This window comes from Schistocerca gregaria, chromosome 2 (assembly GCF_023897955.1).
Source record: "Schistocerca gregaria isolate iqSchGreg1 chromosome 2, iqSchGreg1.2, whole genome shotgun sequence".
In the NCBI taxonomy this organism is placed as follows: Eukaryota; Metazoa; Arthropoda; class Insecta; order Orthoptera; family Acrididae; genus Schistocerca; species Schistocerca gregaria.
The window spans coordinates 446,948,692-446,966,941 of NC_064921.1; the positions used below are offsets into that span (position 1 = coordinate 446,948,692).

Consider the following 18,250-nt stretch of genomic DNA (forward strand, 5'->3'; position numbering starts at 1 on the left):
CGAAGGCTTTGATCCAGTCACTCACTGATCTGTCTGGCCTGGCAACGGAAGATAGCGAAACGAAAACTGAAATTTTAAATTTAGCATTTGAGAAATCTTTCACACAGGAGGATTGTACAAACATACCGCTGTTTGAGTCTCGTACAGATTTCTGTATGGAGGACATAGTGATAGACATCCCTGGGGTCGTGATGCAGCTGAATGGGTTGAAAATACATAAATTGCCAGGTCCTGATGGGATTCCAATTCGCTTTTACAGAGAGCACTCTACTGCATTGGCTCCTTGCCGAATCTCTTGCCCAACGTAAAGTCCCAAGCGACTGGAAAAAAAGTGCAGGTTATGCCTGTATATAAGGAGGATAGAAGGATGGATCCTCAAAATTACAGACCAATATCCTTAACATCGGTTTGTTGCAGGATTCTCGGACATATTCTCAGTTCAAATGTAATGAATTTCCTTTAGACAGAGAAGTTGCTGTCAATGCATCAACACGGCTTTAGAAAGCATCGCTCCTGCGAAACGCAACTCACCCTTTTTTCACATGATATCTTGCGAACCATGGATGAAGGGTACCAGACAGGTGCCATATTCCCAGACTTCCGGAAAGTGTTTGACTCAGTGCCCCACTGCAGACTCCTAACTAAGGTATGAGCATATGGGATTGGTTCCCAAGTATGTGAGTGGCTTGAAGACTTCTTAAGTAATAGAACCCAGTACATTGTCCTCGATGATGAGTGTTCATCGGGGGTGAGGGTATCATCTGCAGTGCCCCAGGGAAGCGTGGTAGGTCCGCTGTTGTTTTCTATCTACATAAATGGTCTTTTGGATAGGGTGGATAGCAATGTGCGGCTGTTTGCTGATGATGCTGTGGTGTACGGGAAGGTGTCGTTGAGTGATTGTAGGAGGATACAAGATGACGTGGACCGGATTTGTGATTGGTGTAAAGAATGGCAGCTAACTCTAAATATAGATAAATGTAAATTAATGCAGATGAATAGGAAAAAGAATCCCGTAATGTTTGAATACTCCATTAGTAGTGTAGCGCTTGACACAGTCACGTCAATTAAATATTTGGGCGTAACATTGCAGAGCGATATGAAGCGGGACAAGCATGTAATGGCAGTTTTGGGGAAGGTGGATTGTCGTCTTCGGTTCATTGGTAGAATTTTGGGAAGATGTGGTTCATCTGTAAAACACTAATACGACCTATTCTTGAGTACTGCTCGAGCATTTGGGATCCCTATCAGGTCGGATTGAGGGAGGACATAGAAGCAATTCAGAGGTGGACTGCTAGATTTGTTACTGGTAGGTTTGACCATCATGCAAGTGTTATGGAAATGCTTCAGGAACTTCAGGTGGGAGTCTCTAGAGGATAGGAGGTGTTATTTTCGTGAATCACTACTGAAGAAATTTAGAGAACCAGCATTTGAGGCTGACTGCAGTAGAATTTTACTGTCACCAACTTATATTTCGAGGAAAGACAAGTCGAGAGATTAGGGCTCGTACAGAGGCATATGGGCAGTCATTTTTCCCTCTTTCTGTTTGCGAGTGGAACAGGGAGAGAAGATGCTAGTTGTGGTATGAGGTACCCTCCGCCATGCACCATATGGTGGATTGCGGAGTATGTATGTAGATGTAGAGTACTTTAATCATTCAGGAAAGTGACCATTCTGAAAAGAAAAATTACAAATATGGCTAAGTGGAAGGCAATGGCAAACCACATCCGCTAGGACCTTGCCTAGTCAGTGGTGCGGGTCTCCCGCATCGTCCCCTACACTCCCCAGAGTATGGGACCTCATCATCACAGGGCTAACATGCAACATAGTACTGTAATATTCGGCTAGGCACTCCATCATATCCATGAGAGTCCTTAGTCTTCAGTAATTTAATTATTGACTCAGTCTCCCCCTTGAGAGTATCACAGAGGAGTATTTCAGAAATCAGTCCCGGAAAAGCATTTTCCAAAAGATTTATATGATTGCCTGTAAAAAGAAAGTTTTTATTTAATTCTCCAGCAATGCTCAGAAAATGATTGTTAAATGCTGTACATATATCTGACGTATCAGTAAAAGAAATATTTTTACTATAACCTGACTTATATCATCAACCTTGTGCTGCTGACCATACACTTCCTTCACAACTGACCTTATAGTTTTAATTTTATCCTGTGAATTAGCTATTCTATTCGCATACCACATACTCTTTGCCTTCCTAATAACATTTTTGAGCACCTTACAATACTGTTTGTAATGGGCTACTATAGCTTGATTGTGACTACTTATAGCATTTTGATATAATTCTCGCTTTGTTCTACGTGATATCCTTGCCTCACTAGTCAGCCACCCAGGCTGCCTTTTATTGCTGGTACCCTGTTTAGAATGTTCTAATGGAAAGCAACTCTTAAAGAGCATGAGAAATGTGTTAAGAAAGCATTATATTTGTCATCTATGTTATCGGCACTGTAAATGCCTGCGCCTCTTGTTCCTTAACGAGGTTTAAAAAATTCTCTATTGTCATTGGATTAGCTTTCCTACATTGTTTGTAATTATATGTGACATTTGTTTGAGTACAAAAGCCTTTTAGTTTTAAAATTTATGCGTCATGGTCTGAAAGGCCATTCCCCCTTTTACTAACAGAATGACCATCTAGTAATGAAGAATGAATAAAAATATTATCTAGGGCTGTGCAACTGTTCCCCTGCACCCTAGGTAGAAAAAAAAAAACATAATCTGCATCAGATCATATGTGTTTAGGATATCTACCAACATCCTTTTTCCTGCACAGTCATATAATTAATTAATATTGAAGTCACCACAGATAACTAATTTCTGGTACTTCCTATAAAGTAAACTAAGAGCCCTCTCTAGCTTGAGCAGAAATGCTCTGAAGTCAGAGTTACAGGACCTATAAAAATCAACAAGTAGAAGTTTAGTTTCACTAAATTCATCTGCCCCTGTGCAACATTCAAATATCTCTTCGGTGCAGTGCCATGACACATCTATGGACTCAAAACAGGACACTGTTTTTTACATACACAGCCACTCCCCCACTACGCAAGGAACTCCTTGAAAAAACAGCCAGCTAATCAGTATCCTGGTGAAGGAAGCCTCTGAATTGTCAAATTATTTAAGCGGTGTTACAATATACCAATAATGTCAGAATCAACATCTATAAGCAGTTCACTAACTTTATGTCTAATATGTCTTATATTTTGATGAAATATGCTAGTTCCTTCTTTACTTGGATGCCTAACCGCCTCTGAAGGTAATTCCTTAGTTAGAGGGACTTCCTTTAAGCAGGTATACCTATCAGATGACTTCAATCTGAAAAAGGTGCAGCTCTAACACCAACTAATGCAGGAATTCTTCAATGAGTGATCCCATCACCACCCACTACACTGTCACTTATAAACTTTGCCAGCCTCCCCCTTCCCATACCTATTGAAGTGCAATCTATTGACAGACTCAAATGGCACCATTGCAATGCGACCCATGCCCTCTGCCATCAATGCCTTCTCCAGACCCATGTTAATACACCTAACAGTCACAATAAGATGGGGCCAATCATGACACTCAGACAGTTGCTTGAAATACACTTTAGTGTCACCAGTTTGAGTGGCTATATTTGCCAGGTCAACACCTACATCATTTTCCTTGTCGTATCAAGACTGTTCTCTGCTCCACCAACAATCACTACCAGATCCTCTTTCGTCAAATTCCTATGTAACTCCCGTATGCTGTCAGTCACCTGACCCAACAATGCACTAGGCTTCACAATACCGGTGACCTACTACTCACTCCCGAACACTTCCTGGCCCACACCTCTACCATGTGAACTACCTAATAGGAGAACCTTCTTCTTTCTGTTAGAGTTTGCAATTAACTTAGGCCTCCTAACTGCTGAGGACTGCTGCATGTTTCCTACACCTGCACCTATGGCTACAAGAGGCTTTTCTCCACTCAGCTCTGACATTTAGTCAAATCTATTCATATAAGCAAAGTAAAACTGTCTGGATATCTCCTCCTCCTAACTGCCTTCTTACCAACTGCCAGTTCCCATTCCCCAGCACCCTCCACCCTCCTCAATGTATCTAGTTCCCCTTTTGCATATTGTAACTGCACCTCAGGGGCACAGCTCTTGCACTCCTGCTCCTTTATCAACTTATTTTTACTACAGATTCTGCATTCCCAGGAGAGGATCTCACTACAATGCCCACTGGCTTCCCCACTGCAATCCCCCCCCCCCCCTCCCCCCCAGTGAAAATACTTCTAACAAATCCCACATCATAACCCACTACTCACAAACCTACGACAAAGCCCAAACTTCTCACTCTTTGTAAAATTTTACAGTTACTGAAAAAAACTATATGTCTACATTACCTAATTTCTGTTACACTAGGAGAACTATTTATATAACTAACAATAATGATAGTGGTCTCGAAATTCTCTCTGTACTAAGAACATACCAACTTTTATTAAGACTACTAAAGTACAGCTTATACCAATAGCAACAAAACTTCACTCAATTTATTAGCTAAAACCAAACATTCAAGCGGGCACTGGAACACTCAATGAAATTAAAACAGTGAGTTAAAATTTTAGTGAAATATTTCACGAGAAAAGAAACGTCAGATGAAAACTACCGCACAAAATTTAGTAAACGACTTCAATGCACAGAAAACTCTAAAAAACACAGTGAGTGAGTGTTTCCAAAAGTTTATTAAACAGTTATTTCACCACAAACAGCACGAGAGACTATTGAAAACTACTAAATTTAATAACTATATAGCAGTGCACAAACAGCTTTGTCAGAACTTAAGAACCGTCACATCCACAACTGCAAGCCAAGAAATGTAAACACACTGCTAATATATGGATGAATGATTGAAAACTACTTAATTTAATATTTGAATACAGTTCACAAACAATTTTGACAGTACATCGCTTTATAACTGCTACAGCTGGAACCACAGGCTCCAAAATGTAAACACACTTCTGAGGCTTGAGGCTTGGATGAACAGTATAAGCACGCTCACGAAAAATGTGAATCTCATTAAAGTTCGATATTTTAGGTGTTAAGAAGAGAGCGGTAATAAATGATACCTGTAAAATAGTTGATGTAATACATTGATGAGTAATACAACAATGAACATAGTACAAGCAACTTTTTATTGGAATTCACCATAGTGGTTTATAGAATTCATCACTTGTCTTTTTTTGCAAGAGGGTTGCATCTTTCTGAACTCTTTTTTTCTGAAATTATTAAGTGTATTTCAAATATACCTTTGCAACTACAAGAAATTGCAAATTATTTCCACCAAACACCTTTCATTTTATTCAAACATCATTAGTGGTTTTTAATGAAACAAATTTTTTAATTTGACCTGCTTTCTGTACCTAAATCAGTTCATTACAAAAGATGTGGATTTTACTCATGGTATTTTATGTTTGAGTTTTGATCACATCAGGTAACGCCATCTTCTTGCATGATTAGCACTATTGTTTTCCACCTAATCCCATACTCTTTGCAGAACTACACATGTACATACACAATATACAAGTAGACAGTTTTTGCTGATGTGAACAAAAATTGGACATAAAATACTGTAAATAAATTCAGAATCATTTGTAACAAACTGTGTTTAGATCTAGAAAACCAGCCAAATTGTAAATATGTTTAGTTACAGACTGCACATTTATTGAAAGAAGCACACATTTTCTTGTAATTGCAAATACGGATTTAAAATACTTTCAACAATTGTAAAGCAGTTATGGACGATAATGCCACCTACACATTAAGAATTTCTTTTCTGAAACTTTATTGCAAATTTTGTACTTTAAATTTTATTAAACTTTGGTATACAGCTAGATTATCATCTAGAATGTTTCAGCTATGTCTTTGTACATGCTTTTTATTCACATTCTTGTTCATGTAAAATTCATGTGTCACTTTTCAGAAACTTATTTCTCTGTACAATTGTATAAATTTTTCGGTGTTGTCATTGGTCCACTTCTTTAACTTGTAGCAACAAAAACTTTATCATCTCAAAACCAAAGGAAAAATCACAGACATGGCCCATTATAGAAACCTACAAGCATGTAGTCAGCTGGGTTGGTGAGATTGTCAATTCCCACTAATTGGCAGAATATGTTGGAAATATTTTTGGGTTGTCACTGAAATCAACTAGTGTGTGGCCAGCCTCCTTGGGTGCCTGTTTTCTTATCACATTATGTGGGATACTTATTTTTAATTCTGTTTTAACAAGTTTTTCATGGGAATGGCACTTCCCATTCATGACTTCAGTTATTTTTTTATCATCATTAAATTACTTTATCTTCATAATAATTGCTCTTATTGTATCATGTTTTTGTTCAGTTCACTTTAGTATTTAAAATGTCAAAAGGTAAAGAACAATAATCATTACCTATTTTATTAAACGTTGCTCGTATAATATGCTTGACAATTTAAATTTCTCATAATATGGTGCTTCTACAAAAATATATTGTGTTGCAGAACTTAATCAACCGAGGACTAAAAGCAAATGAATGGATCCAGCAAGTATCTGGTATGATGCAAGGAAAAGGAGGTGGAAAACCAGAATCTGCACAAGCCTCTGGTAGTAATACCAGCTGCCTTGAAAATGCTATTCAAACGGCTATTAAATATGCTGAGCTGAAACTGGGAAATGATGTGAATTGTGTTCATCAGAGCCCAGTTAAAGTTAATGGGCCTGTTCTCTATATCCATCATGGAAGTCATAAATCATTACAGTGTCAGATAGCTGCAAAATATGGAGAACATGTCATTTCTTTGGCTCAGAGGGATACTGACATGGGGAAAAGCAAGACGAATGCTGAATACATATCAAAATTTCCTTTTGATGGTGTTCCTGCTTTTGAAGATGATAAGAAAAATATCTATCTCTCTGATGCTAATGCTATTGCCATTTATTTGGCAAACAGCCAACTGAAAGGTGACAATTCTTTGCTTTCTCAGGCAGAAGTACTGCAGTGGATGAGTTTTGCAGACAATCATATTTCCCCAGCAGCTCTTTCATGGGTATATTCTTGTCTTGGAGCTTCCTCTATAGTTTGTAATGTTGCACAGGCAAAAAAAGAAACTGAGAAAATACTTGAATATTTAAACAAAATATTTCTTAAGAAAACATTTTTAGTTGGAGAAAGGCTTACTCTTGCAGATATATCCGTATTCTGCGCCATTCTAAGTCTGTATCGTCATGTTCTAGAACCAGCAAATCAAAAGAAGTTCGTCAATGTGACAAGATGGTTTAAAACTATTCTTCATCAGCCAGTTGTGACTGATGTTATTGGACCATTTGAATTCTGTGAAAAAATTGCAAATGTTAAGAAAGGAAAGTAAATTGATGACTGTGTCTGACACATGTCCAAATAATTATTTTCATACTTTCAGTGAAGGTCATCATGTACAGATATTTTGTAAATGCCAAGAGTGGAATTCCAGAATAAACTGATGGAAACTTTATAAAGCATTAGTATCAATTTTTCTTTCTGTCCCAACATGTTCCTTCTTATTGATACTATTCACAGCTAGCAGAAATAGTATTCATTATTGCTCTTTCAAAAAGCTACTTCTGTGGCATTAATGAGTAGGGAAAATACTACTCAGAAATATTAGTTCAACTTGAGAATTGCGTCACAATTATTATTAAGTGTGCCTAACCTCTACAATCCTCTTCTACACAACTTTAAAGAATACTACTATCAAATAAACGTTCAACTTTTTTTCTCTTCATATTGAGTTCTTTTGAAAAAGTAGTGAATATTTAACATTGAAAATTATTTGAGTCCCATGTACATTTCCTGACGTTAGTATCAGATGAAATATACAAAGTTAGCAGCACTTTAACCAAGGAGGACGTAACACACTCTTGTGTATGTATCACATAAGAATGCAGCAAGAAAATCAAGCCAAACTGAAAAATGATTAATTGAATGTGTTTGTACCAAACATTCAAGCTTTCTTAGTGTAACAGCCAGTATCAGTAAAGTCCTCAATTGTTTCAATTTTGTAAGTATCACACCACTGACAACCACAACCCATTCCAGTTTTAACACTATGTCAAAATGAGGTTGTATAGTGATCTGAAAGAGCAACTTGATGGTAGTTACATAAAACAATGTAATGAATGTGGATGAATGGTTACTTTTGGTGTACAAATTTCTAAATATTGGGAAAATATTCTTCAGTGACCCGGTCATTATTTTCGGTCATTGCTATATTCGCTCTGTTGCTGGATCATTTCAGTGTAATAATTGCTCTCACCTCATAATGCTATTAATTTTTATTTTAGCTCGCTGTAAGGCAGTATCATTTAAATGATAATTCTTGTTGCTGCATTGTGCTTGGCAGCTTTTGAACAACAGTGGCAAGATAAATTTAAATTTATTTGGTTATTGTGCAATAGCTATGGTTGTTGTTGTAGAATCTGTGGACCGATTCAAGTGAGTGTGTGACTGCTTCACCTTTGTTGCATTTGTCATTCCACCAGTGCTGTAACATGAGCTGCAATGAATAAATCGGATTCATCTCTGTTGTATTATTTTGGTGTGGGAGATGGCCCAATTAATGCATATTGAACCACATGATTAAAACTTTGTTCGACAATCTGAATTATGTGGGCTTCTTTGACAGTCTTGGAAGCCTCCTAAATCTAAGATAAACAGAAATTATGTTTGAATGACAAGAATCAGCAAACCAGTGTTTAGTGGTATTAGTTAAAATAGTCTTGGTTGCAATTTTAGTTTTTTTATGCATCAACTACATGTTTCACCTTATTTAGGCAACACACAGTTGATATATAAAAAAACTGAAATTGCAACCAAGACTGTTTTCAACTGATACTAAGAAAAACACTTTGAAAGTAGTACAGTGCTTTAGACAGACACTGGACTCAAATTTGGGAGAAGTAGGGTTCAAATTCCTGGTTAGCGTTCCAAATATGGTTTTCCTATAATTCCCTTAAACTACTTAAGGTGATTTATGAGATGATTCCACTGACTGAGAACATCAACAGTGAGTTGTCAGAGAACAACAGTGAGAAATGTGAGAGAATGACAGGCAATGGGGATTGCATGGCAGAAGTAGTTCAAAGGGCAAACCAAGGTCGAATACTAAGACATAGTGAATTCAGAACTAAGACAATGAAGTGTAGACATCTGTATGATAATGCAGAGAAATCACAACTAACTGATGGGGAGACCATGATGCTGGCTTTAAACGGGCAGCTGCAGGCCCAGATAGGCTAGCCGGACAGGTGTGGCTTCTTAAGGCAACACTTACATCAGTGGCCACAGCACCTGCAGTTGCAGCAGTGCTGCTTCTTGGCCATACTGTTCAGCTCTTCTCAAGTGCAGTAGGCTATGATACCAGAATTCCTATGAAAATACCATGGCCTGTCCTTTTGCAATCAGATCTTGTGCTCCACCTCTAATTACCTAATCACTGATGGATCATTAAACCTTAATCTTGCTGATTAGAATTCACATACCATCAACGAAAGAATTTTTAGAGTGGCTAGTTCCCCAAAAATTTTTAAAATAGGAATAGATTACATACTATGGTGAAATATTCTAATAGATGGGCAGGAGGAGGAGTAGTTATCATTCTACTGAGTGCTCAACATAAGGATGTCAGAGAAAATGGTTAGCTGACATAACAGTGAAAACAGACTAGCAAAAAGATCCTGTTGTACAGAGAAATGACTCTTTACAAGTTGTTATGTTCCAGTTAATGTAGAAAGTTAAGTATCTAATATATGACTCAAGATTTAATTCTGGCCTGCAAAAGGTGACTCTACTAAAAGCTTGGGTGATAGCCATTAGTTACATCTTAGTGAAAGTTAAAAGGGGAGGGGAAAAGGGACAGTCAGGTTAGGTCCAGAAAGCTCAATACATATGTGCACCTGTTAGTGCTTATAAGCTAACTACCTAAATGGATCACATTAGGAGAACACATACGAAAGGACTGCTGACCAGCTTGCATAATGTCAGTCTGGCGAGTACTAAACTTATTAAAGGTAACACAGAGGTGAAGTGCTAAAAGATTGTTGACATGAGGTCTCTTCAAACATGTGATCTGTGTTTGCAAACTGGTCATGTAGATTGTGGCTCTAAGATTTAGAAGCCCTCGGGCCTTACTTGCAACTGCTGAGAATTAGCACTACTCACACACCTCATCACATCGTTTATTTTGCTAAATTTTTTGCAGGTAATGATGATGATGATGATGATGATGATGATGATGATGATGATGATGATGATGATGTAGGTGGTACTGCCCATGCCGTAACTGTTGGAGTACCTCTTGTCCACTACTCCCAATGTTCTTTCACCTGGGCTAGAATAATGATGTTCCAAGAACTCATATGTTGTAGAAGTGTCTCCAACAACCTGCTAAGAGCAAGTTGTTTCCTCAATTTATTTTTGAGTAATTATTTTCTTCAACTGTACCATATCTCATTTCAGTGTGTTGTGCACTAATTAGATTTCATGTGCACGCCACAATGAGAAAAGAATTTGGCTTCTTTTTCAGTGTTCATATAATTCAAGTTTAATTGTTGTCACTGTTGAAACTTTTTATTAGAAAATAATTACCAGGCTCATACTAGTTTTCTCATTTATTTTAACTTACAATTACCAGAGGGAAACATCTTACGTGTCATTCCCCCTCTCTCCTGCTCGGCATCCATGACTGGGGCAGGAAAAGGTAAATGAATGGCATGCAAAGTACCTTTCACTACTCGCCGTATATCTAATTCACTCTACCTGGATAGTTTCCCTTGCTAGCTGGCACCTGATGGTCAAAACTGGCTGAAAACAGTTGGTGATAACAATAATTCCAGTAATGTTGTCCACAGAGTATATAAACTGAATTTGAGCCACTATCAGTATACATACTGCACTAATTTGTAGTTCTTCCTCTGCAATCTTAGTGCAGTAGGGCTAACCTAAACTAGATAATTAGCAGTTGTTTGATGTGGCAAAAGGACAATTAACTTAAGTTACAAGATTAGTCACTTTTATGGGTGACAGTTATTTTACTAGGATAACCCGCTATCTTTCAGTTTGAGCATAAACACCACAACTAAATGAGACTGCACTGTGAAAATATGTTCACTCTATTACTGTATTGGATTGTTGTCATAGCAGTGCACCAATGTCAAAGTTAATAAAAATCGAAACATGTTCACAATGCGAAGTAATTACTAGATGTTTCAATTGAGTTAATAAGTGACATGTCAGGACATGCGATCAGACTCGAAATGCGGTACATTCTATGAGCTGTTAGGACTGCGACAGACTTTCCCGTACTGGTCACCTTAGTTCTTGCTTCTGTGACTTCTTACTGCAGACTACAGTCTGAGGCTCACATGGTCTTATAAAGAATGGTGTAAGAGCAAACCAAATGAACTACATAATACTTCGAAAATCATCTAGGTTCAATTTGGCTGATCTGAATAAATAGCAGACTTTCACCAAAACTTGGCTTGTAAAAAAGCTTACGAATTAGAAATTTAGAAAAAAAAAATATGGATACCCAAGTTTAGACCAATTTAAAATAACCTAATTCATATACACATATATTTGCAGACTTCTGGTTAGAGATAATCATTAGATTTACTCCTGGTATACAATACTTTTTTTTCACAAATAACTTATTTAATGCCACACTGTTCACTCATATCTCACTATCAGTCACTGCACACACGATATGCACATTGTTTCATAACACTTCACTAACCCCCCCCCCCACACACACACACACACACACACACACACACACACACACACACACACACACTGGTGATCTCTAGGTCATTTTCTGTACTGCAACTTCCCATTTGCTATCCTGAAAAACTGAGTCAGCGTTCTTCCATAAGGAGTGAGATGTTGAGCTCAGAAAGAGGAAGATGTGTTAGTATTGTGCTATGCGTAGCTTGGAGGTAAGTATTTGTAGAAAGGAAAAAAACATAAAGTGAAGGTGTTATGTGGAATGTTGGATGTTTTATTATAATAATTATTTTTATTTATTTGTATAACATTTTTTATAAAACCCCTAATCTGTTTTATCTAAGTAATCCTTCTATGTATAAAATGTACTGCATAACAGGTACATTTTAGCTGCCTTTTTAAATTAGTGTATTTTTGTAATTTCCTTACTCTCTTTTGGTAATTTATTGTAAGTTTTATTCCTTGGTAGAAGATGCTGTTTTGAGTTTTATGTTTACTTTTTCTTGGTAAATGTAAGTTGAGTCATCTCTTGTTGCCTGGTCATGGACAGAGTTGTTGGTGCAGTAATTACTAATGTTATTTTTTTATGTGTACAACTGACTGCTAAATGTATTTGCATGGAGCAGTTAAAATCCTCAGTGTTTTGAACAGATCTTTACAATGAGTTCGACTAGTATTTTTGGTTATTATTCTTAAAGCTAATATATGTTACTGGAAAGTCACAAAGCATAGCTTTCAAACGGCGTAGGTCATTATATTAGATTCTGACAATTGACTTAAATGTTTTTCCCACTTACAGAAGTGTAGCATTATCTTCAGTTAAATATATATATTTTAACTGACATAATCTATAGTCAAACTAGTGCTACGAATGGAATCTGTGCAGCAGGAAAAATAAACTGAACAATGAATTTAAATTGATCTTTGCTCAATAATTGATTTGCAGGTTTTCATCTACATATCACATGTTATATAAGTTTTATCAGAGACATAATTAACTTCGGAAAAAAATCTAAGTATTGGGAGAAGAAGACATAACCGATGGGAAGTATCCACTTGTTATGTCTCAACTGCAAGGTGGCATGCAGGGTATAGATCTAGATGTAGATGATAAAGCTAAATACACCCATAAACTAACACAATAATAGCTCATGCAGCCTCCAAATACCCATTACAAGCTTTTGGGTTTAATTCTTCAGTTTTCACCTCATATGAAGATGATGGTAACAAAGCATCTCGACTAGTTACCAGGCCCAAAACATATAAATACTCTCCACAAAATTTATTTTACATGCTAAAAGGCAATTCTGACCATCTGAGTCAAAATTCAGATGACGAGTATTTGCTTTTCAATAAGTCTTAGCACCTTTCCGAATTTTCAACAGCAACAACTGTGTTATCAATTGAAGTCAAACTTCTTCGCCTTTTATTTTATTTTTATGTTTAGGCCAGCTTCACTTTTCAGCTTTTTCAATGATAAAATTCCCTTTTAATTGTAATGATTTACTGTCTTCTTATTGTCTGATGTTTACTAAATAAAATTCTTCTTCTTTTTCTCAGTGTTATGTATATCAGGCTAAATATCAGGTCTGACCAGTAGCTAAGCCCTTATTAACTAAACACTGTAAAAGACTTTCATTCATTTATTCTTCAATAACATTGTTATGTTGCATGTTCATTGAAGCACACAGACGTGTAATACTCTGAGGTCTTCCTTGGCACTCCATACAGTATTGATAGTCCCACACAGCGTCTGTTGTGACGTAAAAACTTGTGCTGCGGAACTCCATCTGCCGCATGACTTCAGAGGAGAACCTCAAACAAATAGCAAAGGTACAGAACAAATATTTGAACACCATCTACGTACAAATAACACTTTTTGGGTCACTTAAGCCCTATTTAATTACCATTAAAATTAATAATATTAGTTGTACACAAGCTTGCTCATTTGTAGATGATGCGGGTACATAATTTTTTGTCTCTCTAATGTTTGTGAGAAAGTTCCTGAACTTAATTCAGCCAAATTCTGTACCCTCTCGCTGGCACATTAACAATTTACTCTTTCTCTGTTGCATTTTCTTTTAAACTAGCTAATGTGAAAAGAGATACAGGGAAATGAGAAATTTTCATGCAGATCTTGTTCCACCTGCAACTGTAAGGTTTCACTAAACTGTATTTGGTCAATTGTTGATCGTTCTGGACCACATTTGCTGATCAACACATCTGAACCTCATGACTCCCACCTCTTCTGCATAGATTCTCACACACTATAAGGGAGAGAAATTTCCTGTGCTCCCCCTGTACCAAATTCATTTGAAGTGCAGTTTCCCATCTCTCCCTCGTTCCCCACCCAGTTTGTCATGAAATTCTTTTCTGAAGTTGCTTGCTTCCTGTGTGTGGTGTGAGGGGGGGGTTTGTCAATCCAACCACTTTAGTGTCTCCCTCTACATTACTTGAAACCACTTACAGTGGTCTTGGACATTGAATGTGGTAGTTAATTCAATATGGTCTCTTCTGGCACCAGTTTCACAAACTTTTGTACATCTTAGTCAGATTATAGCTTCAAATAGTTGCCAGGATTTCTCACTATTCTTGTGGATTACTTGAGCTTTTGGTGATACCTCAGTAGTAAAAATTTCTGGTAGCTGATGCTTGAGGTTGCCCTCTTACCTGAAATAATACTCTTGTAAGTGACCAATAATAGCATTTTGCAAAAGGTGCAAATTTACAAGTTTTGCCCAATATAAGAACTAACAAGTGAGCATATGTGGCCTGTAAACAGTGAAACATAAAGATCTATGAGCACCAAATCATATAATCTCAGAAAAATTGGTTCACAGGAAGAATGTACATTAAAGCCATTCTCTCTCTTTTTAATTCTGAAGTGGGGGAAAAAAGCTATTCCTGGGTTTCAGAATTATTAGTTCCTTTGTCAGGGTAGAAAGAGTAAAGATTAAAAAGTAGTTGCAGGTCAAGAACACAGCACGAGAGACATATCCAGCATGAGAACAAGATCAGACCAACTTCAGAAGTATTGAAAGTTGAAATTTTAAACTTTTGGCAAATGATGTATATCTTAAGAATTCATTTTACAACATTGAACATTTTTCAGCAATAGTAATAACACTGCATTTGTATAACTCATCGTCTCCAAACTGGGTGTATCAAAAATTTTCATACCAATTCATAGCTCCTACTTTTGCCTGGAATGTACAATAATCAACCCTATGGCAGTAACGTAATTTCCTAAAATACAAAAAGTGTTTTACTAGGAAATATTTAATGACTTGTATCTTCTTCTTCTACAACCTCCTGCTGTTGACTTGGTGTATTTAGAACATGAGCCTCTCCATATTTTCCTGTTTCTTTCTGTACCCTGTTCCAATCTTCCCCTCTCTTCAAAACACATTTCTTCTCTCCAACAATCCGTCCATTTATCAGTTTACCTCTAGGTCTCTTGCCTCCCATTGTCATTTCATGGGCCTGTCTGTCTCTTGCCAACTACCATTCTTTGAACATCCTCATACCATCTTAATCTTGCCTTTGTTATGGTCTCTTGCATGGGCTTTTCTTTGATATCTTTTTCCTTACTGTATCCATTCTAATAGGTGCTATTCTGCTGCTTTGAAATTTCTTGTTGCAATCCTATATTCTGCTCACCACCCTAGTGTATGTTACCCATGTATCTGATGCATAAGTGAGTTTGGTCAGTATATCATCATAATTTTTGGCATACATTCATACTTCAGACGAGGCTTCTTACAGAAAATCTTGGGCTTGCTTTCCCCTGTCACTAATCTCCTCATTATTCCACCTGCTGTCATCTGTTAATGCTCTTCAGGTGCTTATTGTAACTTTTTGCTTTGTTTAGTACTTGCCCTCTAAAACTTGTCAGACACTCTTCTCCTGTTATTCTTTACCATCTCCATCACTTCTTTGCATAAACTTTCAATTTATACTGTGCCATATGTTTAGACTTTCTTGTATCTCTCCTCTGTTCCCCACAGCATTACATTATCTGCAAATACCATTTCTTTCATATTTTTATCTTCTGTTCACACTGTAACTCAGGTCATTAACTCATTCATAACACTGATGACAGGTATAGGTGATTATGCACACACTTGCTCCAAACCATTTTTTCTGTTAAAACCCCTCTGTCACCTATTTCAAAACCCTTGTCATCTATTTTTCTGTTTCTACACAAATAACACTTCATTGAGACTTTTTCTTTATTCTTCTCAGAGTCAACCTTCAATTTCCCCTTTTTTGAAGGGTCTGAGTGTAGGTTGAGGATAATCTGAGGTGGGGCTCGTGAGTGCGGAGGCTTAAAAAGTTGCTTGGTCCAATCACTATTACAGCCAGTGAGGCGCTACTAATTCAGCATCTTCTAGTGGCTTGTGAAGCACCACCTAGCAGTGTATGTGCGAGCTCTTTATGGCAGCAACTTACTGTGGCTGGTTCACAAATTTCTTCTGCTGAAATGTGAGTTGCGCGCAACATGCTGTGTGTGGTTGATGAAGACTTTGTTGATACTGCAGTTACTAAATCCTTACCATATTTGTACCTCTTGGAACTGACTTAATACTAAAAATTAGACCTGGTTTCAACCTTCCACGTCCAAACTACGACTGTTAATATTTTTAAAAAGATCGGGAATCCGATATATCGATGTTTAAAAAAAAACATTATCAGCTCTGGATATATAAAAAAAACTCGTAGATATATCGACGGAAAAAATATTGATGTACCGGCATAGAAAAATATTGGCTGCACACTGTGAAGTGATCTGAGAGTAGGATGAGGATAATCTGAGGTGGAATTCGTGAGTGCGGTTTTAAAGCTGTATATTTAAGTATTGATTTATTATTAGATATTCTGTACATTGACGAGCTAGCCACCTGCCTATCACCCTTAGAGCAAGAATTGAAAGGAAAATGACACATGTTCACTCTTGGCGACAACTACTTTCCTAACATTGGTAACTGCATTTAAGTGGCACAATAAAAGGTGTCCAATGGGTCTGTTGTTCGCTTACGTTATTTATCAGATTTGTCCAGAACACATCATGTTGACTTCCCTATTTTTCCATTTTGCCATTGCCAGGGACCTACCAGTTGTAGTGCCAAAATTGTATGGTGGAGCTAAATGTTGCAGTTCCTGTTGGTAGCACTGATCAGCGATTACGTCAGCATTTCCCCTCACACATCTCCCTCTGCTGCAAAAACCAATCTTATCATTTAGACTTTTTTAGCAACTGTTTTTGAAGAATGCTTATGTGAAGAAATAGTGCATAGTTGCATTAAAAATTGGTTTTTAAAGCAACTGGTGTGCTATTTCTTCACAAGAGGAATTTTGTTACTCCAATCACCCCCCCTCCCTCCCCTCCCCTCCCCTCCCCTCCCCTCCCCTCCCCTCCCCTCCCCCACAGTGAGATCAGACTACTTCTTTTGTGCCACTTACACTTGCTTCACACTGTCAAAGAGACAGACTGAATGCGATGAAAGCTGAAAAAGACTCCTTCAAACAGTGGAAGTCAATTCTTCTACAATTTCAAAAGAACAACTTCAAATATATAACAAAAATTGTGAAAAAATATAATATAGAATAAAAATATTGGCACTCGATTTTGCCTTTCTGATATCTATATATCAGCGGGAAAAGTCATTAGTATATATTGATTTTTTGGGAAAAAATATCAATATTTTATCAGCAGCCTTAGTCCAAACCCATTTGTTCTTTTCTAAGTCTTCCTCCTACTGTCTTTTCGAGAATATTTTAAAATATCTTGACATCATGACATGAAAGTAACTCCACTGTAAATCCAGGATAAAATAATGACAGTATTGTGAAAAGGATAATTGCTACTCAGCATGTAGCAGAAATGCTGAGTCACAGATAGGCACAATGAAAAGATAGTCAAACAAGGCTTTTGGCCAAACAGGTCTTCTTCTGAATTTGACACACATACACATCAGATTAACACACGACGGCCTTGGGAGAGCCAGTCATGACAAAACTCAACCAGCTGGTGAGCAAGATGTATGAGACAGGTGAAATACCATCAGACTTCAAGAAGAATATATTAATTCCAATCCCAAAGAAAGCAGGTGCTGACAGATGTGAAAATTACCGAACTATCAGTTTAATAAGTCACAGCTGCAAAATACTAACGCGAATTCTTTACAGACGAATGGAAAAACTGGTAGATGCGGACCTCGGGGAGGATCAGTTTGGATTCCGTAGAAATGTTGGAACACGTGAGGCAATACTGACCTTACGACTTATCTTAGAAGAAAGATTAAGAAAAGGCAAACCTACGTTTCTAGCATTTGTAGACTTAGAGAAAGCTTATGACAATGTTGACTGGAATACTCTCTTTCCAATTCTAAAGTTGGCAGGGGTAAAATACAGGGAGCGAAAGGCTATTTATAATTTGTACAGAAACCAGATGGCAGTTATTAGAGTCGAGGGGCAT

At 37.3% G+C, this 18,250-nt stretch overlaps 1 protein-coding gene across 1 annotated transcript in view; it reads left to right on the forward strand.

Moving 5' to 3' along the window:
- Positions 1-7,508, forward strand: part of LOC126325453 (alanine--tRNA ligase, cytoplasmic) — a 185,721-nt gene extending 178,213 nt beyond the window's left edge. The window contains exon 19 of the mRNA XM_049995175.1: positions 6,515-7,508. Within this exon, the coding sequence (XP_049851132.1) occupies positions 6,515-7,381 (867 nt within the window). The 3' untranslated portion in view covers positions 7,382-7,508. The remainder of the gene's footprint in view (positions 1-6,514) is intronic.
- The last annotated feature ends 10,742 nt before the right edge of the window (positions 7,509-18,250 follow it).